This window comes from Mus musculus, chromosome 13 (assembly GCF_000001635.26).
Source record: "Mus musculus strain C57BL/6J chromosome 13, GRCm38.p6 C57BL/6J".
NCBI classification, from domain to species: Eukaryota; Metazoa; Chordata; class Mammalia; order Rodentia; family Muridae; genus Mus; species Mus musculus.
The window spans coordinates 41,321,926-41,345,061 of record NC_000079.6 but is presented as its reverse complement, the minus strand read 5'-3'; the positions used below and the strand labels follow the sequence as shown (position 1 = coordinate 41,345,061).

Sequence of the window (23,136 nt, the reverse complement as noted above, 5' to 3'; positions counted from 1 at the left end):
AAACTGTGGAGAGGGCTCAGCAGGTAAAGATGTTGGTCTCCAAGCCTACCAACCCAGGTGTGACCCCTTAAGATCCACATGGTAAAAGGAGAGAACCAACTCCTGAAAATTATCCTCTGACCTCCACCTACATGTGCACGAATGTACTGCATGCCACAGTCACAAAGACACAGCATGATGGGCAACAGAGTAGGAATCGATCAGATGGATTTTGTAAAGACGGTTATTCTGTTTACATGGAAGGTGGGTTCTAAGCGGAGAAGAGGCTTAATGGATTGGGAAATGCCATTCCAGGAATACGAAATAAACAAAGAACCAGTTATTGCTAAACTCCACACCTGGGGGGGCAGGATATGGAGTCTTGACAATTCCAGCCAGGTTGTGACCAGTATACGAACCTCAGGCTCCCTATTGGGGCAGCTAACTGCGTACTGTGTGGGCAAGAGAGCTAAAGGAACGGGAAAGGTTCTCTTGTTTGGTGGGCTTGAGAGCAAGATGTCCCATTAGCCAGAGACGTGGTCTAAGAGGTAGGGTGCAGAAGTGTCTACTCTGCACTGCGGATCCGGGCAGCGCCTGCATTCATATGTCATTACCTGGGTGACATTTCACTTAGAGAGCAATGGGATAGGAGATAAGACAGGTTGAGGAAGAGAGGTCCCTGTAACCATGACTACTGAAGAGGCGAAGGGGAAATGGTCTATTGATGGAAAAGGAGATTGAGAGGTCTAGAGGAGAGGAAGAACCAGGGAGCCGGGTCTTGGAAGCATGGAAGCCAAATGAAGTGGATTTCTGGGAAACGTGAGGTGGGAATGACAAACAGGGTCCCTTTTGGATGGGATTTATAAACCCTGATATCCAATCTCCATTAGAGTCACTATTACTAGAGTTTTTAGGGCAGAAGCCCTGAGCCCCGACAGCCTGAGCAAGCTAGGGTCAGCCACCTGTCTTCCCTCCACCAATTCAAGAGCTAAGTAATTGCTCAATTCTCAAGAAAAACATTTCCACTCTTCCTGCAGAGAACCAGAGATAAGGAGGTCAAAAGTCCCTTCAACTTATCAGAGAATGGGTGTGAGTTTTATTTCAGACACTGGGCTCACAGTTTGGAAATAGAAAAAGGAGGCAGGTAGAGTTAGTGAAACGTGGAGAGAGGAGATTTATTCAACATGGCCACACTGGAGAAAAGAACAACAGAAGGGTCCAGTGAGCCCCAAGGCCCTCTTCTAGAGCACTGGCATGGAGCTGAAATGTAAACAGAGTCTACCCTGTTGGGGCCCTTTCTATCAACTGCACCATCATGGTCTGTCCCCAGTCTCTCCTGCATGACAGTCTGACAACTTGGTAACCTTGTGAAATCTCTACCCGGGAGGCAAGTTCCTCCTCTGACTGGCACCAGGGGGTGTACTTCCCTCCCCTCAGCATGAGATTCCTGGGGGAAATACCAATTTCTTAGGGTCCACTATCTCAATAGTCCTTTAGCCAAAATGAGGATCACAAGTGTGGCCTCGGAATATTGTCCCTCCTCCCAGGAGCCTGGAAACTGGAGGCCCTAACTCTCCCCACCCCACCCCCACCCCCACCCCCACCCCAGTCCTAAAGTCTTCTTACCAGGTGACTTTACAAATCATTAACTTTTTGAACCTCCCTTCTCTTAGTTGTCAAGTGGAAGAGGTGGACTCTTAACTCCTTGAAGATCCTTCTGGCTTTCAAGTTGTGCACCCTGCACCAACCCGACTTTCTGCCTTTGTAACTGCCAATCTGCAGCAGCTTGGCATCCAGCTGGGTGTAGAGTTACCCAGCTTGCTCACTTATCTCTCCTTGATTTGTTTCTGTGTTGGCTTTCCCTCCCCCTAGAGATAAATATCCAAGGGGCTGGGGGTTGAGAAAGAGTAGATCTTGAATAGACAACTTCTAGCCTCTCCCTGTGTTTTCTTAGATGTTCAGATAAGAGCTTCTGACTTTGGGGCCTCAGGGAATCACAGCTTTCCTATAAAGGAGAGACCACCTCCCAATCCCCCACCACCCCCACCACCTTCCAATCCCCTCCCCCAGCACACACACACTTTTGCAGCAGGAATTAACTCTTGATTGGCCTCCTCATGACTTACTGTCCTTTGGAGATAGAGCCCTATGTTCTGTCTTTTATCTTTTTTACTGGACCCTTGACCTCTCACCAGGTAAACATACAGAAGCCACACCTCTTATCTGAGACTTTCTAAATTTACTTTTATTTTCCATGTGTAATGGAAGTTCTGTCTGCACGTATATCTTTGCACTGCCTTCATACCTAGTGTCATCAGAAGCCAAAAGAGGGCATTGGATCCCCTGGAACTGGAGTTACAGATGGCTATGAGCTGCCATGTGGGAACTGGGAATCAAACCCAGGTCTTCTGGAAGAGGAACAAGGGTTCTTAACTACTGAGTGAGTTCTCTAGCCCTGGGATTGTTTCTTGATTGAGCACCAAGAAGGGAGAGATAGGTAGGAAGTCTGAAGTCAAGGACCACCCAAAAAAATTAAATAAAAGCCCACAATGGCTTGCTAAGTGTCTGGCAGTCTGTATATCTTTACTTGGATTCACGTATTTTTATTCTTGTGACAAACTCACAGTTGTACCGAGCCACAACTCTGTTCTTACCCTAGGGATGAGGAAGGTAGGATATCCAAAAGGAGAGCCCTAAGAACACACTTGGGACTGCAAACCCCAAAGGATGCATTTATTCCATAAAATGGGGTGAAGGTAAGGTTACCCTCAGAACCTTCTGATATGCTGGAATGGAGCCCAGCCCAGGCACTGATCTGAAAGCTAAGCTAGCATCCCAGAGAGGGAAGTCAACCCAGTAAACCCAAGTTCTCCTTCCAGCTCTGATACCCAGATGTGGCCCTTGAAGAAACAATGGCTTGAGCTCACCAGATCTGGGTCCTCATCTTCAAAGCAGAACTACAGGTTCACGAGCTCACAGGCTTTCTACAGGGGCTGTATAGGAGAGTGACTAACTATATGCACATCAGCTGTCTTTAGATAACATAGAGATTAAAGAACTCAATCTCACTTAGTCAAGGCTGATGTGTACCGGGGTATGAATGGATGTCAGCCTGGCCTGGGGGTGGGGGTGGAGCAGTGTGAGGTCCTTGCTCCCCAACCGCTGGGTCAAGTTCTTTCTAAATCCCATTTTCTCTGTCTGTTGTGAGAAGACCGGAGAGATGTTGTGGGCAAGGAGGCAGGAGAATTCACCAGATGTGCCCACTTTTGAATGGTTGAGGGGACTCTGGGGCTATCCTAGGAACTTCCCTTAGGCTCCTGTGCAGGCATGAGCCTGCAGCTAAACAGGCGGTGGGAAGGTCACTGGGACAGAAGACAAAACATATCTAGCAGACTCACCCGGGGATTTGTATCTGTGTCTAATCAAGCATGGCGCAACACTCCACTCAGTACCTCACGGTGTTCCAGACCCTGGAAGAGGCCCAACAGCGAACGCCTCCAGCTGATTGCGGTCGATTGAGCTGCAGTCCTTTGCCCGTCTGCTGTCTTCTCTTGCTTCTCTTTCTTTTCTTTGAAGCCTGTTTGATTGCATAGCTATCAGTCTTCTGGTCCCATAGGGTTGCCCCCAACTTGATCACTTCTGATTCTGTGTAGGGACTTCCTTTGCTACCATCCCCTGTTCTTGAATGGGCCCAGACCAGAGTCAGCTCTTCCATCTAAGCTCTGAAATCGGAATCCTACGGAGTCCCTTCCCTGAGGTCATTTGATACAAAAAGGACCAGAGTCTTGTCCTCTTTAAACCTATGACCCCTTTTTACAGTGATAGAACACTCAAAGGATGGGGAGAAACAGAGATCTAAGCATCCTGGCACATTCTTTAATGGCTCTAAAAACTAAGCAAGCATGTGGCCTGACTTTATCGTTGTATTTGTGAGTTTTTCAGCGTTAGAAGGAATCCAGTGTTTCCTAGTATACAACTGCTAAGTAAAACCTTCACCTAACACAAAAGCTCCGAATTCCCTTCTAGCTAATCTCAAACAGATCGCATCTACCAGTGATTTCAGCTTTATCCTAAGTTCCCTGGGGGACGGCTATTTGTGGCTCTAATCTCTCTTCCTAAAATTAGGTATTCATGATAAAAGATGATTGGCTAGCTGCAGAGGTATGTACCTGTAGTCCCAGCACTTAGGAGGCTGAGGCAGGAGGATTTCTTATGTCCAGCCTGCCGGGGCAGTATAGCAAGTGTGTGTGTGTGTGTGTGTGTGTGTGTGTGTATACATATATATGTTTAAAGTGTATGTCTTTAAAGTATGTATGCTTAAAGAAAAAGAAGACTTGGGAGTAGTTGACCAAGGCAAGACACAATGAAAACATATACCATGGTTTTGTTGTTGCTTCGGGGGGGGGGGGTTGCAGGAGGGGGGGGATGAGGAAGGAAAGTTAATTGGGTAGTGTGATATGAGAAGGATCTAAGAAAACTTGGAAAAATATGAGCAAAATATATAGTATGAAAGAAATTTAAAATAATTTAAAATGTAATGAAAACAAAATAAATTTTGTATTATCACTTCAAAAAACACAAAGCAGTGAGTGGAACTGGACTTCCTCCAGCCTCGCGACCAGAAGCAGACCCCTCCTCTCATACACAGCCCCTCCCCAGAAGAGTGCGCCTCACACTGCGAGGCCTGTGGTTTCAGGCAGAGTCCAGGGGCAGGAGATGATTAATGCATGTCCGTCTTAAAGAAATGAAAAGCATGAGATTGGAAGATGAAGTCCACATTTCTGGAGAGGAAAGCGGAGGCAAGAGTCCAAAGAAAAGCAGCCCCGAAGTCCACAAATATGCGATGGTGTGAAATAAAGTCCCAAGCATACTCCGGCCAAGCGGCAGTCCTTCGCTCCGCAAATGACTCCTCGCCACAGTGACATTAAGTGCATCCAGACGCTCGAGTGACACATGAGAGGGGTCACATTTAGTTTTTCCGATGCTTGCGCTGGGTTCCCTATGTTCCCCCCACTTGTCTGCACTCTGGGAAAGGGGCAGGCGTGCGGGACTGGCTGCCAGTATGCCGAGAATCTTCAGAGCCTTTGAAAGCCTTCCAGGAATGTCAGCGCAGACTGCCTGCCCACTCTCTGCTCAATGCCTACTTTAGCTGTCTGCCGAGGACTAAATGTGCCAGACAGGCCTTCATACAAAGACAGAGAGTGTTCTGAGTCCATGAAAGGAAGGCACAGCCTTTCAGATGTGAATGGCGAGATTTAAGTAGGTGACTACGTGGTGGCCTACTGGGAAAGGAAGGGCCCTCAGAGAGGTGCAAGAGAGACCCAGCCTATGAACCAATGTATTCCTGCCGAGTACCTCTCCACGGTGGGATCTGTCTAGACAGACTGCTATCACACTGTGTCCCTGCTTGATTACTGTAGCCTATCCCTATGCTTTCGCACGTAGATTCTTCCTGCATCCAAGGCCTCCTTAATCATAAAAGATATGGTAGGCTCTGCCAAGGCACAATTATGTGTATGTACTTCTAGTTACATTGCAATGATGAATAAAATTTCTGTTTGTAGTATGTGTCATTTAGAATTTTCTTTGACTCATTTGGGGGCGGGGTCTAGAATATATAGAAGCATTGTGGCGTATGAGCAGCTTTTTCTTTTCTTTTTTCTTTTTTAGTATTGAGGGCAGCTCACTGTGGCGCCTGAACAGCTTGGAACATTCTTCCCGTCCAGCTGACTTTGAAAAGTTAGAAAAATGCTTTGCCCAGTGACCCCTTCCTAACTCGTTAGCAATGCCAGCCCAGCTCCTTGGCAAAGCACCCAGCACTGGAGGGAAATCTCTTCTGTTTTGTGCTTTTTGGAGGAGTCCATCTGATGTCACTGGTGGAAGACACAGTGTGGCTGTGGCTATCTTTTGTCTGAACCCTCTAAGTTCCTTCTGACAGGCTAGTGTTCATATTTCTTCTCTATTTCCAGGAACTGTGCCTGTCCCTAAAAGTGTGGGTTGTATAAGTGCTAAAAAGACAGACCTAACACTCTAACCCTGTTCCTCTCTTCTTCCCTTCCCAGAATCTTATGGCAAGGGCCTTGTATGACAACGTCCCTGAGTGTGCTGAGGAGCTGGCCTTCCGCAAGGGAGACATCTTAACTGTCATAGAGCAGAACACAGGAGGGCTTGAGGGATGGTGGCTGTGTTCCCTCCACGGTCGCCAAGGCATTGTCCCAGGGAACCGGGTGAAGCTTCTGATTGGTCCAGTGCAAGAGACCCCCGGTCATGAGCAGCCTACTCCTGGACCTATGCATCAGACCTTTGGCCAACAGAAACTCTATCAAGTGCCAAATTCCCAGGCAGCATCTCGGGATACCATCTACCAAGTGCCACCCTCCTACCAGAATCAGGGAATTTACCAAGTACCCACTGGCCATGGCACTCCAGAACAAGATGTATATCAAGTACCACCATCAGTTCAGAGGAACATTGGCGGCACTAATGGACCCCTTCTAAGCAAAAAGGTAAGTGATGAACTAGAATGTTGTTCTTTCTTTTATGCCACTCATTGTAGTTAGAATAATAGAGGCAACCCCCCAAAAAAATACTTAGAAATTGCCCCAAAGCAAACATACTAAATGGCTTACCCCAGACATCTTTATTACATCAAATTTCCATTAATCCGTCAACAGCAATTTTTATTATGAGACAGAGTCTCACTGTGTATATCCCAGGCTGTGTTTGAACTTGAGATCCTTTTACCTCAGACTCCCGAGTGCTGGGATTACAGGCATGCGTTATCATACCAGCAACACAACTTCGTTGAATGACCATGTGCCTACATACCATTGACTAACAGCCAGTCTAAGTGGTATTTCATTCTGGATCCAGTTTGAGCATACAATCGTGTCTCTTCAGTCAGGTGATGAGTCTGCTAGACCTGGATCCTGTGTGTAAATGGTTTGTAGTCTTATCGACCTCTTCCTTGAGTAGTGTAGCCCCCGTCATTACTGTGGATCCTTCTCCCTGGGCCAAAAGCTAAGTCATGAATCAGTCATCTGGCTGGGCAAAGAATCAAAGGAAAGTAGAGGAAATTAAAAGGTTGAAAATACATCCTATCTACCAGCTTGTTCTTAGAGCTTTGGGCTTAAAGATTGATTTATTCAAAATACACAGATACTAGTAGGTTTAGAATTGATTCATTTCTTGTAGTAATGTCCAAGTAGACACAGCAGAGTTTAGATACTTAGGAAAATGCCAAGTTTAAAAAAAAAAAAGAAAGAAACATATGATGTATTCATCAGCTTTTTATCACCATTACTGAATCCTTGAGACAGCTACCTTCATAAAGAGACAATATTTATTGCTTAATCTCTCAGTTTTGATAGTCCCAGAGCCTGCCTCTGGCATTAGATCAGTTGTGGCAAAGGCCAGCTGTCATCACCTCTTTTGGTAGGCACTCTCCCGATCACCTCAGACCTGCCATTAGCAGGGGGTGTGGAATACTCAGACCATCCCCAAACCACATGGCTAGGGAGCACCACAGGACTAGGGAGCACCACAGGACTAGGGAGTACCACATGTTAGAGTCTCAACCCAGAACAATTTGAGTTGAGTAGAAATGCATTCCTTAATCGGTGAATATTGAGCATCTTTTGTAGTTTTGATACTTGTGTGATACAGTGGTAAACTAAAGACTAAATAGAGCTCTCAGAGCAGTTACGATGCAGTGAGGGAACAGTACAATACCAGGTAAGGTGTGTGTGTGTGTGTGTGTGTGTGTGTGTGTGTGTGTGCCAGGAAGAGAATCTTGACACTTACTTACAGGGCAATGGCTAAGCCAACAATGATGGGTTTTTGTGCCCATTAAAAGGGAAGGCTTTCCTCTTTCATTTGTCAGAAAGTCCCAATGGTTCCTTCAAGGCTTGCTAGTAAGAATAGACTAATTTTATACAATGAGAAAATATCTCCAGATTATCCAGATTATAAGAGTAAGGGTAAAGTTGGACACCAGAAAGAGCTTGAGACTCTATGGACACAAAATATAGATGAATTTACAAATCTATGTTGTGTCAAATAGTATTTGCTAGCATGATACTTTTTTCTAAGTACGTCTTTTTTAAAAGAGTTATCATTTTTGTTTTATGTTTATGAGTGTATTGCCTGTGTATATGTATGTGCACCGCATATATGCCTGGTACCCAAGGAAGCCAGAAGAGGGAGTTGGGTTCCCCGGAACTGGAGTTAAGGACAGTGGTAAGCCACCTGTGTGGCTTCTGTAAGAAGTCTCTTACCAATGAGCCATCTCTCCAGTCCTTGGAACCTCTATTTATTTTCCCAAGGGGCCAGGGGAAGAAAGATTTATTCTTGAATTCCTCAACAATGAATTCATTTTCTAATCATCTATTATACATATGTGTGTTTTTAACAAAAACACATCTCAAGGGCACACAATCCAAGTTCTGTCTGATAGGAGAAATTCTCTGAGAAGTGGTGAAGGGCTTTCCCACTTAAGTTCACTCCCCAGGACAGGGATCCTGGCTACAGGCCATCGACAGAGCATGTGACCTTGCAAAGCCCTTCTCGCCCCAGTGATTTCAGCTCCTGAGGGAGTGCCAAGCCTGGCCTCTGTCCCCCAGAGAGGAAAAGAACAGTTGGAAGGTGTAACTATAAATAAGTAACTCTCATTCTTAGTCTCGGTGGCTTGAGCAACTTAAAAATAGTTCTCCCTCGTCTGAGCTGGTTCGAGGCAGACAGAGGAGGCCAGTACGGGAAGTGCTTGGCTGAAAGGTAGAGGGACCTTACTCTTGTCATAGTTTATTTTGGCAGGAAGGTGACATGTTTTCCTTTGACTCAACCTTTTCAGTTCCATGTCTGGGAAGCCTGATGCTTCAGACCCCTCGTTCCCCCCTTGCTTGTGTTATAGCTGATGGCGTTCTTCCCCTTGGCTCTCTCCTGGTCTCCACTGATGTCAGGGGCTGAGGCCCTCAGGTGGCTCGGGTCCCTCCGCATACTGTTTCCTTCTGTGACTTCTGCACCTCAGAGCCTTCTGTGTTTAGCAAAGGGCAGGCCAGCCCTGAAGTAATAAGCCAACCTTTAACAAGCCCTGCCAGCCCTTATGCAGTGCAGACCAAACAAGACACTCCCATCACCTGAAGCTTGCACAGCTGGCAGGGGCTGCCTAGTACGGACTAAAGCTAGAAAGGACAGGGAAGGTGACCCTAGCCCTTCCCTGCCATGCACCAGGGTCCTCTGTAACAAACCCTGTGAGTGAGTCTTCGCGCCATTGAGAGTTCAGGTTTCCTGCTTCCAGTCCCTTCTTCCTTTTCTTTCCCTCCCTCGTTCACCGCTCTTCTTCCTTCTCCTTTGTCCACTCCTCCTCTCCCTTCCTCTCCTCATCTCTCCTTCCTTTTATCCCCTCGCTTCCCCATACCCTCCTCTCCTTCTTGTTCACCCACTTTCCTCCCTCTCCTTCCCACTTCCCTTCCTGATTTTCTCCATTTCCTCCTCTCTCTCTCTTCCCCTCTCCTCTCTCCCTCCTTTCTTTCTTGTTAAATTTTCTTTCCTGATGGAGGTGGTGGCAAGGGTCACCTCTTACATGACTGTAACCTCCCAGGCAGTAATAACTGCTTTAAGAATTTGGCCACTGGGGCTGAAGAGATGGCTCAGTGGTTAAGAGCACAGATTGCTCTTCCAGAGGTCCTGAGTTCAATTCCCAGCAGTCACATGGTGGCTCACAACTGTCTGCACCGAGATGTGATGCCCTCTTCTGAAGATAGCAACAGTGTATTCATATATAAAAATAAATTTAAAAATTTTTTTAAAAATTTAATTTGACCACCAAATCCCTTGCTGTAGTATAGTAACTCCCAGTGGACAGGAATCCTAATGACTTAAGTCAGACCCCAATCTCAGTGGCCAAGAGAACAGATGTGGGTTTTGTCAGTAGTTATTGTTTCTTATCTTAGAAGTTTTGCCGGCTTGCTAAATAACTAACTCATTTTCTCTTCTAACTTCCTGTCTGTAAACAGTGACAAACTAAGGCCTGGATGAGTGTCCCCAGTAGCTCTAGCTATGGTTTCTAAAAGCTGTCTAAGGAAAATGAGGACTCAGTGGTAACTTGTTCTGAGCTTGAAGAATTGAATGAGCTAGTCACCCAGAAAGGGAGGGACATCAAGTCAGCTGTGGGTTCCCAGGTCCACCTCACAGCCCTTCCTTTCGTGGGTCTAAGAGAGGAGGCCCAGGAGCCTACCACTCTTTGCTTAGTTCATCAGAAGTTGGCCCAGGACCATACTTAGAGAATCACTAAAGAGAGACAATGGCCGGCTTGGATGTGTTCCAGTCTGACTGTGATCGGGACTTTCCATAGTTCAGAACTCGCCCGAGTTGTTACAGTGTGGACTTCAGACATTTCATCCCATACACCACTGTGTCCCAATGAATTACTTAAAAAAAAAAATTACAGCATGAATTCTGCCTTCTGCCTTCCCTTTCTGCTCTCCTGGAAACTCCAGCTTCCACCCACCCTCCTGCACCCCGGATCCATATTAACCGACAGCCAGAATTAGCTGCCTGCAGAATGCGGATAGGGATCACACGTGCACCCTCTGTGAAGCAAGGAGACCAGGAGCCCTGTGGACAGAGCAAGGCTTCAGTTAGTCTGCCTCCTACCACAGTTTTGTGGCTCCCTGGGCTCAGCAAATTACAGGTGTCCTCTCAGACCCTGCCCCTTTGCTTGTGAAGTGGGAATAAGCCCATTTACCACAAAGGGCTGTCGGGAAAACTAAATGGACTCGGAGGCAGAAAGCTCCTGCATTGCACTTACCATCGTGGGATGATCCTCTCTCTTGCCTTTCTCCTTTCTCAAGAGTTTTGTTTGGGTTTGGGTTTTGTTTGTTTTGGACAAAGCCTCAAGTGACCCCAGCTGCCTTCAAACTCCCTAAGTAGCTGATAATGACCTTGATTTTCTGATCCTCCCGGCGCTGGGATAACAGGTGTCTTAAGCACACACGCCCAGTTTTCAAAGTTCATGCGGAGTCTATGGACCTTGTGCGTTTCTCAGTATATGCTGAGTATGTGCGTACTTCATTCTCAGCCAATGTGCTGAACCCTCTGAGTGCACAGGTCTCTTCTGGAAAGAGTGGTAAAGAATCAAGGTTATCTGGAAATCTTGCAGACGGGCACCTTTTCCTAGTTTCATTTGTCTTCACTCTGAGTCTTATATGTAGGGCTGTTTCACACATCGGGCATTGCAGGCAGAGTGCCTAGGGCCTGGGCAAAAGTTTGAAAGCTGAATCAAAACAAAAGAAAACTCCGAGCCGCAGAGTATGAAGCATAAGTGCAGGATAGAAATTAATCAACACATAGACAAATGCTTAGGAAGGAGACTCACGCGAGGCTCATCAGTTATATGTGGGATTCAAGACAGTTCCATTCCATTTGGAAAACAGTTTGTGAGTTAGAGCTTTCTCACTCTGCAGAGACTTGTAAATATGTGTTGAGATCGCCAAGAGCTCTCAGACAATTCTAAATTAAGTATGTTACTCATAGTCAAATAATTTGAAAAGCTGAATTTTTTTTAAAGTTTTCAGTCTTTAAAAAGGGAAAATTCTACTTAAAATATGAGAGTTGGATTTGAGTTGGAGAGCCCAAAAGCCTGCAAGTCAAAAGCCTACAAAGGTCTGAAACCAGACTACTTCTCTACTTCAGTGATCTCAGACTTCCAAGGGACACACCCAAGCTGCATGGGGAGCAATTTTGATTATTCTTTTCTTTTCTTAAATGTATTTATTTATTCACTTTACAACCCAATATCAGCCCTTCCTCTCCTCCCAGCTAATTATTCTTTAAAAAAAACTATTTATTTAATTTGGTTTCTTTTAAAAAAAAAACATATATTTATTTTCTCTGTGTGTGTGTGTGTGTGTGTGTGTGTGTGTGATAGCAATGTACCATGGATGTCAGAGAACAGCTCAAGCGGAGTGGCTCTCTCCTGCCAGGAGGGTCCCTGAGATTAAACTAAGGTCTTTAGGCTTGATGGCAAGCACCTTCACCCACAGAGCCAGCTTGTCAGCCTTGATGGTTGTTCTTTAGCGTTAGCTTGGACCCTAACCAACAGGATTTTATGTGCCCTGACTCCTTCTGAAGATTAATTTGGAGCTACCTTCTGACTCTAGGAAGCCAGGAGCCACGGTACCCACTTCTGCCGTAGATCAATCTTGCAGCTAAGAACCCACACACAGATCAGCATGGTGAAGGAATGAACAAAGTGGGAGCAAGGAACAAAGGGGTAATGCTCAGTTCACCTCAAACTACCAATGGTGATTCCGAGCTGCTCACTCAGCCAGTCTCCTCCTGCCCACACCTTCCCCAACAGCTCCTGATAGACAACAGAACAGAGCTTCCTACCACGAGGGTCCTGCAAGGGCACCACTTATTAACTGTCCTTAAATAGTAACTGGATACCAAAGCAAATAATGATTGATGTGAATTTCGGCTTTCCGGATCGGGGTATGACTCTGTAAAAGAGCACTTGTCTAGCACACATGAGACCCTAGATTTCATTTAAGCCAGGCACGGTGGCATGTGCGTGTAATCCCAGCTCTCAGGGAACAGAGGTACGTATTGGGAGTTGCCTGACTTCTCCCCCCCCCCCCCCGCCCCAGTATAGACTGCAAAACTGGTAAACTCTTTCATTGTCTCCTAGAGGGAAAACATATACTTGGTATAGTGGTTCTCAGAGCAGCCTCTGTGGGTTCTATGAGACCTACAATCCCTTCCCTCCTATATTGTGTTTTCAAACCATCCGTCTCTTAAAACTCATCTCCAGTCTAAAGCTTTCTCTTGGCAACCCAGTATTCTCTTCCCATTTTCTGGTCCCATCGTATGTGCATACCTCACTGATGCCATGGAGCTCATGGGTCCATTGGAAATGGGATAAGCTGCTGTCATGGCCTTGGCTGGGGTGCGCACCGTTTGGTGGTGGCTACTTAGAATACTTAAGTATTGTTGAGCTCGGCCAAGCCCTGTGGCATCATCTCTAAGGTGGGCAATTCCAAAACAGGGCATAGACAAATGCTGGCAGGAAGTGACTCAAAGGCTTTTAGGCAGGTCTTCCAGGCTGGTTCCTGAAAGGTAGCAGAAGATCCTGAAACTTATGCTGCCTCTGCCTTCTTAGACACTGAATCATCACAGCGCACATGTACATGCACATACACACAGACACCCATGGCTGCTGCCATGGGAACCAGAGACTTCCCTTGTTGGCATGTGAAGCCTTTTGAAATCAGTTGACCATAACAACCTCAGATACCAGCCACCTAACTGCTATAGATATTAAGCAATATTATTTTTGTCTACTAACAAGGAAAAAAATAGATTTAGAGGAAATTAGAGTTGCCGGAAATGACAAACTCTGACTTTTCACCTCCCTTTTCTTTGTTCCCTGTTGTCTGTGTGTCTCTTTGTTTTTCTCTGCCTTTCTGTTCTCTATGCTCTCCCCATCTCTATCTCCCATATATACAACTTAAAAAGTTAATTCCAGGGCAGAGGACACCCCCCCCCCAGTTTTTTCTTATGTAAACTCAATGAAGTACAATTACGTCCCAAAATTGTAGATTTCTATATGAAAATAAACCTAATAAATATATCTAACTGTCTAGTTTGTAAAACTGTCCAAAGAACTGAGATGTCACCTAAATGTCCCCCCTGAAAAGTCAAGGTACATTTTATATCTTCCACAGCCTTGGAGGTCCCCAAGCAGTGAAGGGAGGGACTTGCTAAGCTTACCCTGACCTGAAAGGCACTGTTCCCAGACAGTCACCCACGCCAAGGGAATGAGCAAACCCTCACACCTCCTTAACTGAACAAAGGTCCTCTTTGTTTGGTCAACACCAACGTCTTCAGATTTCAGCCACAGTCTGTCATAAAGCTCATAGATAATGCATATTTCTGAGGGGGCGTTTGTAACTTGTCACTCACCCTTACCAAGGCAACAGAGGTTAGTTAGCCTTCCCCTCCCACTGATTGCAAAGTAAGTGACTGCTTATCACAGTGAGTGAGAGGCAGCCTGCCACAGGACACCCCACTGCATGGATAATACTTTCTGAAGGAGGGAGGGCAGGAACACTGCTTGTCTTATTTAATGATAAAACTTGTTGGATCATCTTATGTGAATCCGTCTCAAAGACACAAGAGAAAGGGAGAAGACCAACTCGCCAGAGTGCATTCTACAAAATTCGGGGCTGGAAAATGTCAGAGGCCAAAAACACTCTGTTCTAAGTAGCAGTACCTTAGTCATTGTGTCAGGGTTACAGCCAGCAGGCATGCCCGACCTTTGATGTTGTGAAACGTCAGTGCCATCTACAAGTGTCTTGGGCCACACTCGTGGCTATCCTGGGATACACTCAGCTCGCAGATTGCAGTTTGCACATGGCTGGTACTAGAGGTGTCCCCATCTGTGTGAGAAGTCCAGGTGGTTCACACGTAAGACAGTGGATTCCTCTGCAGTCTCTGTTAACTTCTGGAGAGATCTCTTCAAAAGAACCTCTGAGTCTGAAACAGGGTGGTGATGTTGCTCCATCTTATTCTGCAGTGATGCTTCAAATCTGAAGCATAGAAATGACCTTAAAATGCCTCTGAGCCTCTGCTCCATTTTGAGGGCATTATAATGACTGTGTCACCTGACCCTCCTGGCAGAAAGCGACGTGCATACTATAGCTTTCCTTCCCCTCACAAAGGAAAGGAGGACTGAGGCCTGAGATTAATCTACCAGAGTGAACTCACTGCCTCTCACAAGAGACAGGCCTGCTATTGAGCTCATATCTGTCTGACTCCAACGCTAATGGCTTCTACATCCCAGCTCATAGGTGCCATTGCCAGCCCTAACCTAAGAGGGCACATTGACTTTGTTAGCAATCCCAGCTCACCACAATCCTGGGTGCTAAGGAGCATGGTGTTAGCCAGGAAGAATTCATGTTGCTGCGGAAGGCTCCCCCATCTCACATCCACATAGTACCCAAAGAGCTGAGAGAGCCTAGCCACAGATATTCCAGCCACTCGGAAATACTTCCAAAGCACTCATCTGGGAGATGCCAGACCTGTGGTACTGCAGGCAATATGGCCATGTGGACTTCTTCTTAAATGATATTGCTGTTCTAAAAGTTCATGTAATCTCCAAGACTAGACTAGAAAGAAAGGGACCCACCAAAGCACAAGATACCTAATTTGCAAGCTACATCTATTGTATATGGAAGTTGCTTTCTTTGAGAGTATTTCCTTCTAAATGTCTAAAAAGAACTGCATGGCACGTGTCACTGATTCAGGAAATAGGCCTCTGAAAGAAGAATTGTAAGTGCCAACTGTAGCTCCCACTCGCTCCTCTGATGACGTACCTTCCCATACTCCAGCTCCCTCGACTGTGAAATGGCCACTGAAACTGGATTCCCTCTAATGGTCTTTGCCAACATTTTACGATCCAGATATCCTTATCAGATTCTTTCCCACAATAGCTTGAAAGATTTCATTAAATGACCTACCTTCAACCCTCGTCTTAAAAACTCCAACTTGACCCCTAAACATGGACAGTTTGTCCCCTACCCTTCTTTAGAGCCCAGCTTGCCTTTGCCATCCACAGCCGCTGTGTACAAGAAGAACATCTAGAAGCTGGCAAGGGCAGATGAAGGCACAGATATTGTTCCCAAGAGAAGTCCTAGGAAATTCTTCATTTGGAGAATTCCCCTCTGTGCTCTATCATCAAGACAGGCAAGCTCTTCTGCCTTGCCATTTTTCTACCATCTTTCCCTGTAAAAAGCCTCATGGTCTAGGCAGAGAGATGGGCCTGGTGCCTCGAGGCATGGCAGCCACCCTCAGAACTGGCACCAATGTTTGCCATTCGTGCCATTTGCCCCATCAGCCATTATATTCGTCCTCCCACTGAGCTGTGAGAGATCACCTACTCAAAGAGAAGCAATACCCACAGGCATTCGGGTCCCAGACTACTTCTCTGTCACCTCCCATCCACAGCTCAGCAGGGCAGTCTTAGGCGTCTTTCTAAATCTAGAGTAGATGCAATGGGCATGGTCCCATTGAATTTATTCAGATACTAAAAGAGCCCAGAGGCCTGTTCCTTTATGGTTTCATTCAAAGGAACATTTCAGTCAACTGAAAGAGATATTTAAAAGAAAAATGGCTTTCAATACCTAATTGTCACAGCCTGCATTCAGCTTTGTCCCATGAAAGACCTTGGTCACTTGGGGAACCCAGATGTCATTTCCCACCAAGGTTTGATGTTCTGTGCGTCTTGCTGCTCTTTGGTGCTTGGTCAGTCCATAGCTAAATATTGCTTTAGTGCTCACTATACAAAGAGCTTCCTGATAGCAGCAGGGGAGACATGTTAGGGGCTTAACAATTGGGGTACTGTTTCCATTGAGTGGTTTGCCACACAAAGCTGTGTCATATGAATGTGACCCAAGGGAGCAGTTTCACTCCTGAACCTTCCCTTTGCCTTTGCCTCAAGTGGAGGGAGAGATGGGCTGTGATCTGGACAGCTTGCAAAAAAAAGTTTAGCTCCAGCATAAAAATCAACTATCAAATGTCCTTGAAGGAAAGTAAGTCGTGTCCCCAAAATAGAGTGAAAAAATGTCTCCATTGAATGCAAGAGAAGCATCAGGATGGGTTGAGCCTAGAGATAGCTTGGAAGGGAGTTTTTTTTTAAAGCCAGACTGAGTTTTCATTATATTGTTGCTATGCAAGTAAACAAGTGAGCTCACTGCTGCACCCAAGCTGGACAGAGAGAGAATTTATAGAGAATTAATAAATCCAGGGTAGACAATGTGTAGCTTTTCCTCTTCTCATAGAAGTGCAAGACATGATCTTGGATTTCAAATAGGCAGCCCACTGTAGCTCTCAGTTGCTGAAAACTGAGTCCCCGTCCTAGTGGGCTGGCAATGGTAGTGGTGATATTTCTATTCCTAGGGTTTTCTTGTAAAAAGGGAAGAGGGTAAATTGCTCATTTAAGACAAAGGGTTATTATGAAACCCAGTGAAGGCAGTGGTGTCTCTGCTAGAGCTTTTTCGTTTTTATTATTTCATTTGAATGAAATGGTTTCTATCTAATAAGCAGTTTTAGAAATCAAAACAGTCTTGTTAATGTAGGAAACCCAAAGAAAGGTAGTATAAATAAATCAAGGGAGGGGGGGGTGGTTAGAGGGGCAGGGAGCAGTCTAACTGTATTTCCCACCAGAGCCAAAGCAAAGCAATAGACGCTCGTCATGTGACACGCTTGCTCATTAGACCATCTCAGGCCTTGTTAAGGGCAAGGCTGTCTGTGGGTCTGTTGCTGTAGTGACATGTCCTAACCTCTCGTTAGCGCCTGTTGTGCTCTCTGAGCCGAGTATTTCCTGAGTTGCCTAGTTCTGGTGAAAGCCTTAGGGTAGGACAGCAAAACAGCAAAGCCTGGTTATTCACCTTCCTGCTCTGTTGCATCGTGGTCAGGAGTTTAGGCAATATCTAATCTCTCTCTCTCTCTCTCTCTCTCTCTCTCTCTCTCTCTCTCTGTGTGTGTGTGTGTGTGTGTGTGTGTGTGTGTGTGTGTGTGTGTGTGAGTATGCACACGTACATTTGTGGTATGTATATGAACATCAAAGTACACCTTGCAGGAGCCGATTCTCTCCTAGCATCTGGGTCCCAGGGATTGAACTTAAGTTGTCAGGTTTAGCAGCAAGCCCCTTTACTTACTGAGCCATCTGACCTGCCCACATCTGAATGGCAGAGGCAAATGGTTACACAATGTGTGCCATTTCTGAAGCTGTTTTGCAGTGATTCTGGAAGAAAATGATGGGATACAAAATTATCTGCAAAATCAAAAGTCATGGCAATCACTATCATGATTTTGTGGGTGCTATGATACTCATAGAAGAAAAGGCTTCTGGGTGGAATTCTTTATTTTTTTATTTTTTTTTTAGTTTTTCTTAAAATTGTATTTTGTGATTTTTGTAAAGATTTTTGACAGTGCTAAGAACAGAACACAGAGCCTTGCGTAAGCTAGACACATACCCTACCACTGAGCTACATCCCCAACTCTAGCTTTTTGTTGTATACCAGAAAAGGATAATATATAGATGGTAAATAGGTAGATGATAGACCCGAAAACAACTAGAATGGAAGCAATACTTCCAGCCCATCTCCATGTCTCTCCTCCACTCTACCCAAGTCTTCTTACTCAAATATTTTTCTGTGCTGTGTGTGTGTGTGTATGTATGTATGTGTAAAACTTATATTATTGTGTATGTGTATGTATCAAATTTATATTATTTTAAAAATAATACATAGTGATTGTGCATATTTACAGGATATTTCTGTACATGATCAGATAAGGGTAGGTTGTTCATCGGCTCAAACATTTATCATTTTCTAATGTTGGGGATATTTGAAATCCTCTCTACTATTTAGGAATATACAATTAATGCTTGTCAACTGCAGTTACATTTCTGTGACATAGAACTTTCAAATTTCCTTTCTTCTATCCAACTGGATGCCTGTATCCATCCTGCATGCTCTCTGCCCAGCCCTCTCCTCACCCATGCCCCAGGTAATCACCGTTCCATTCCTTGTCGGCTTCTATGAGAACAACTTTTCAGCTTGCACTATTTTGTCCCTCACAGCTGCCAGTAGTGTGAGGAAGTAGGGGAGGGGTGAGATGTTGCATTGAAGGAAGAGTAGAGAGAGACATGGGAGAACCTGAGGATTTGGGGGAGGCCGGGGGTGGGGATAAGGGGAACTTGTCTTGGAGAATGGTAGATGGCTACTTCCTCCCTGCTTCACTTGGGGCTCCAGTGAGCAGGCAGCTGACAGGGCAAAGGTTTCCTAACCCCAGCTTTGTATTAGGAAGGTGAGGCAGACAGATACTCGAGGTAAGACATGGCCCAAATAGATTTGCTGAGGCCTTGGCCCCAGTGACATCCCAAGAGAAGTTATCTGTAAGCCAATGCTTTGCATATTATAGACATTGCCGAGAGCAAGCTCCATGTCCTAGTTCTTGGTTCCTAGACCCTCTTGACAAGCATTAGTTTGTGCTCTCCCACTGATAAGAATTTCATCCCATACCCTGAGCCTAGGATCTCATCACCCTTCCCTTTGGAAAAGTCCTTCATCTCTAAACCCTATGAAAGCACTCTTCCCCGCAGGGCTCTCCCCTGGAGTATCTTGATTTCCATTGAGGATAATCATGATATTGGCAGCACTGATAAAATAATAACCTAAGTAAGTCTACTGGTGGCTGTGAAGAAGCGGAGTCCCCTGTCATTTGTGGCTTTGATTTGAAGTCCCTCGTGCCTCCTGGGCCTCTCTTTCAATCCTTCACATATGTGTAAAGATGACTCTCTTCTCATCTAACTTAAACATACCAAGCTAGTGATTTTTTGTTTTATCTTCATGTTTAATCATGAAACACTTTGAAGGCAAACAGCCTCGAAATCGCTGGACTAAAATATGAACTAACTACATCCTGACCAGCATCACCATGGCTGATATGAGTTGTGCCTTTCAGCCTGGGGTATGATACTCACTTCAGAGCTGCCCAACCTGGAAATCTGACTTATTCTATGTAGGCAGACATCATTTCCCTTCCTTCTAGCATCATCTTTCCTAAAATCTGCTTTATCCAAGGCACGGTTATAAGCCCTGCTGCAACAGGAGGTTCACCGAGAGAGTCAAACAATAAGTCACATGCACTGTCAGACATGAATATAAATATGTAAATTACTTGGAGTGTTACAAAGACAGAGGTAGTTTATCCATCTAGGGAAGGCTTTCTGGGAGACAGGAATTTGACTTGACTCTGAAATCATGATATTATCTGAAGATAAGGGGAGAGGAAAGAGTTGAATGGACAAAGCAGGTGCAGATGTGTGGGTTTTCAGGGCATTTGAGGAAACCAGAGTCTTTCAGTCTTGATAGAGATGGTATTGGTCAGAACTTGGAGGTTTCAAGGTCTCAATGAAGGAGAGAGAATACATACACACAAAAAATAACATACTGGAGAAATCAAACCAGGCAGCATAGGGGCCCGAGGTGTGATTTAGTCAGCCAACACACTGCTTCAAATTTTGAAAACCAGATTTACACTTCTGGCATCTGAAAACGTGCAAGATCTGATAACACATTCCCAGTAGTTGACTGAACGCAAGCATGGTCGCCTCCCTTTCAATAGGATGTGCGCCTGCTCCTAAGTACAGAAGTATGGCTGTTTCTCCTCTGTACCTGTTTGCTGGGCTTTCAAGCAGCTGAATGAAGGGTCTTTGCTCTGTCAAAGAATAAACCTAGGCAAGCTGGTTGCAGAAACATCAACAAAGAGCCCCAAAGAGTCTCTTCTCCAATCCACAGTCTCTAGCTTGCTGCTGTCCAAATGGGCCTTTCCTTTAAAGCCAGTGTGCCCAGCTTTCCAAATTATGAATCATGAAAGTAGATTACCTCTCTGGAAATTCACTCCAGGAACTCCAAAGACCTTACAGAAAATGACATAATGCCTATATAACCTGCACACATCTGCACATAGACGTTGAATCATCTCTAGGCACCTTTCAAAACCTGATGCAATTAGACGCTGTGCACGTACTTGTTAGACCGTATTATTTAAGAAAGAATGACGAAGAGAAATGGAAATCGGCATATGTGTGGTGCGGGTGGGAACTGTTTTCATGCACTCCCTACCCCTGAGCTTGGTTGAACCTGTGGGTTCAGAACCTGAAGCTACAAAATACAGGCTGTGTCAGAAAGATCTTCAAAAGCAGTTCCTGCAGTGGGGATCTAAGGCTCAATGCAGGGAGAATTAAATGCTGCTAAAGTGCAAGGCAGAACAGCTGAGGTTGCTCCCTTGTTCTTATGTAAACACCTTAATTAGAGGGCTAGCATATCCTAGGTCTTTGGTCTTTCATTCTTCCTGGCAGGGACCAGCCCTAGAGATTGATTCCATGCGTTCGTTTGTAAGTGCTTATAGTTCTCAGTGCGAATTATGTGTATGTGTGAGACTACAAAACTGAACCCCTTTAATGCATACAATGAATAGCTACTAAGATGACTTAGTATGTAAAGTCCCTGCCGTGTGAGCATGAGGACTTAAATTGGGAGCTCTGGCACCCGTGTAAGAACCAACTATGGGTATGTATATAGGTATGTATGTATGTATGAATGTACATACGTGTGTGTGTATATGTCTACAATCCCAGCACTGGGAAGGTGAAAACAGGTACACTTCAAGGTCATTGGCCAGCCAGCATTCCCAGATTGATGGGCTCTAGGTTCAGTGGGAAATTCTATCTCAAAGAATAAGATGAGGGGCCTGGAGAGATGGCTCAGCGGTTAAGAGCGCCGATTGTTCTTCCAAAGGTACTGAGTTCAAATCCCAGCAACCACATGGTGGCTCACAACCATCCATAATGAGATCTGACTCCCTCTTCTGGTGTATCTGAAGACAGCTATAGTGTACTTACATATAATACTAAATAAATCTTTGGGCCGGAGCAAGTACATGATGGCTTACAACCATCTGTACAGATACAGCGTACTCATATACATAAAATAAATCTAGAAGAAGAAGAAGAAGGAGGAGGAGGAGGAGGAGGAGGAGGAGGAGAAGAGAAGGAGAAGAGGAGAAGGAGAAGGAAGAAGGAGAAGGAAGAAGAAGAAGAAGAAGAAGAAGAAGAAGAAGAAGAAGAAGAAGAAGAAGAAGAAGAAGAAGAAGAAGAAGAAGAAGAAGATTAGATTGCAAAGATGACTCAGCAGTTAAGATCACTGGCCATCCTGGCTGAGGCGGCTTCAGTTCCCAGCATCTACATGGTGGCTCACAACTATCCACCGGCCCAACTGGAGACCGGCCACTTTCTTCTAGCCTCTGCGGCTACTGAATGCCCATGGTACACATACATAAAAAACACTAAGTGTTTTTAAATCTTTTTATATGGAATTTTAATGTGAAACATTATTTAGCAGCAGAGATTTGACCTTCAGAGCTAAGAGTTTAACCTGTTCTTCAATCTCTTAAATAAAACTGACATATACTTGGCAGCGGAGGAAGTTTAATTTATTGAAAGAAAAATGTTTCTTTTTCTTTCTTTTTTTTATTATTATTTGTTATTGTTGTTGTTTGAGACACTCTTGCTATGCGCCCTAAGTTAGCTTCAAACTCACAATCCTCCTGCCTCAGCCTCTTGAGTGCTGGGGTTACCAGTGTGTAGCACCACACCTGGTAATAGTAGTGCCTGAACACATAATACAAGCATATTATGGGCATCTATTCTTAAATTAAAAAAAAAAAAAAGGGTAGAAAGAGGTTGAGAAGTCACCTGATGTCAGTCTCTGGCCCTCACACACACTCACATACTCACAAGCACACACACATACACCACCACTCCACACACACACACACCCTACACAACACACAAGTACACAAACATACACATACCACACACACATATGTGCACATACACAAACACCCGCATTCATGCATATGCACATACACACACATACTCATGCATGCGTGTGCACACATACCCCTTCATGTTCCCATACACATATGCACACATACACATACTCTCTCACGCACACACACAAAACACTCACACAACAAGCAATCAGAGGTTTTGAAAAATATATATAAAGGAGGAAAAAAAACCCTTAATGGTTACAATCTCTTCTCTGCTTTGTAGCTCTTCTGGGGGTTTTCCGGGTAGTTGACAACAGGATTCATCATCAGGAACAGCAACAGAGCCACAAATGACCATGCAGACCCTTCGAGGGATGATCATAATCAGGGGGCAGCTGTAGTTCTGGACCTTCAGGGTCCCAGCCTACCACACTGCTTAGCTCCCTGGGAAGCAGTAATGAATTAAGAGGTCAACTTGGTAATTCCTTGGGCTAAGCCTTTGCAACTAAAAATAAATACATAGAATAAAAGGACTGCAGAAGAAGAAAAACAAACCAAGAGAAAAGGGACATGATTAAAAAAAGAAAAAAAAAAAAAAACAGACTTGATTTTATTGAGAAACTAGTGTAAAAATGCCCTTGTGTGGTGATTCCATTTAAACCCAGGAGAATTCTTCCAAACTCAAGGTCATGGTCAGCTGTTGGTCTGCCTCCTGGGCTGAAGGTCAGTGGTTCTAAGAGGATGAGTGTGGGGATG

General features: G+C 45.0%; 1 protein-coding gene across 3 annotated transcripts in view; it reads left to right on the top strand.

Moving 5' to 3' along the window:
• Nedd9 (neural precursor cell expressed, developmentally down-regulated gene 9) overlaps nt 1-23,136 on the top strand; it is a 177,447-nt gene that overhangs the window by 142,301 nt on the left and 12,010 nt on the right. For all 3 annotated transcript variants that reach the window (NM_001111324.2, NM_017464.5, XM_030247179.1), the window contains one exon: nt 6,042-6,485. In NM_001111324.2, coding sequence (NP_001104794.1) covers nt 6,042-6,485 — 444 coding nt within the window. The remainder of the gene's footprint in view (nt 1-6,041; nt 6,486-23,136) is intronic.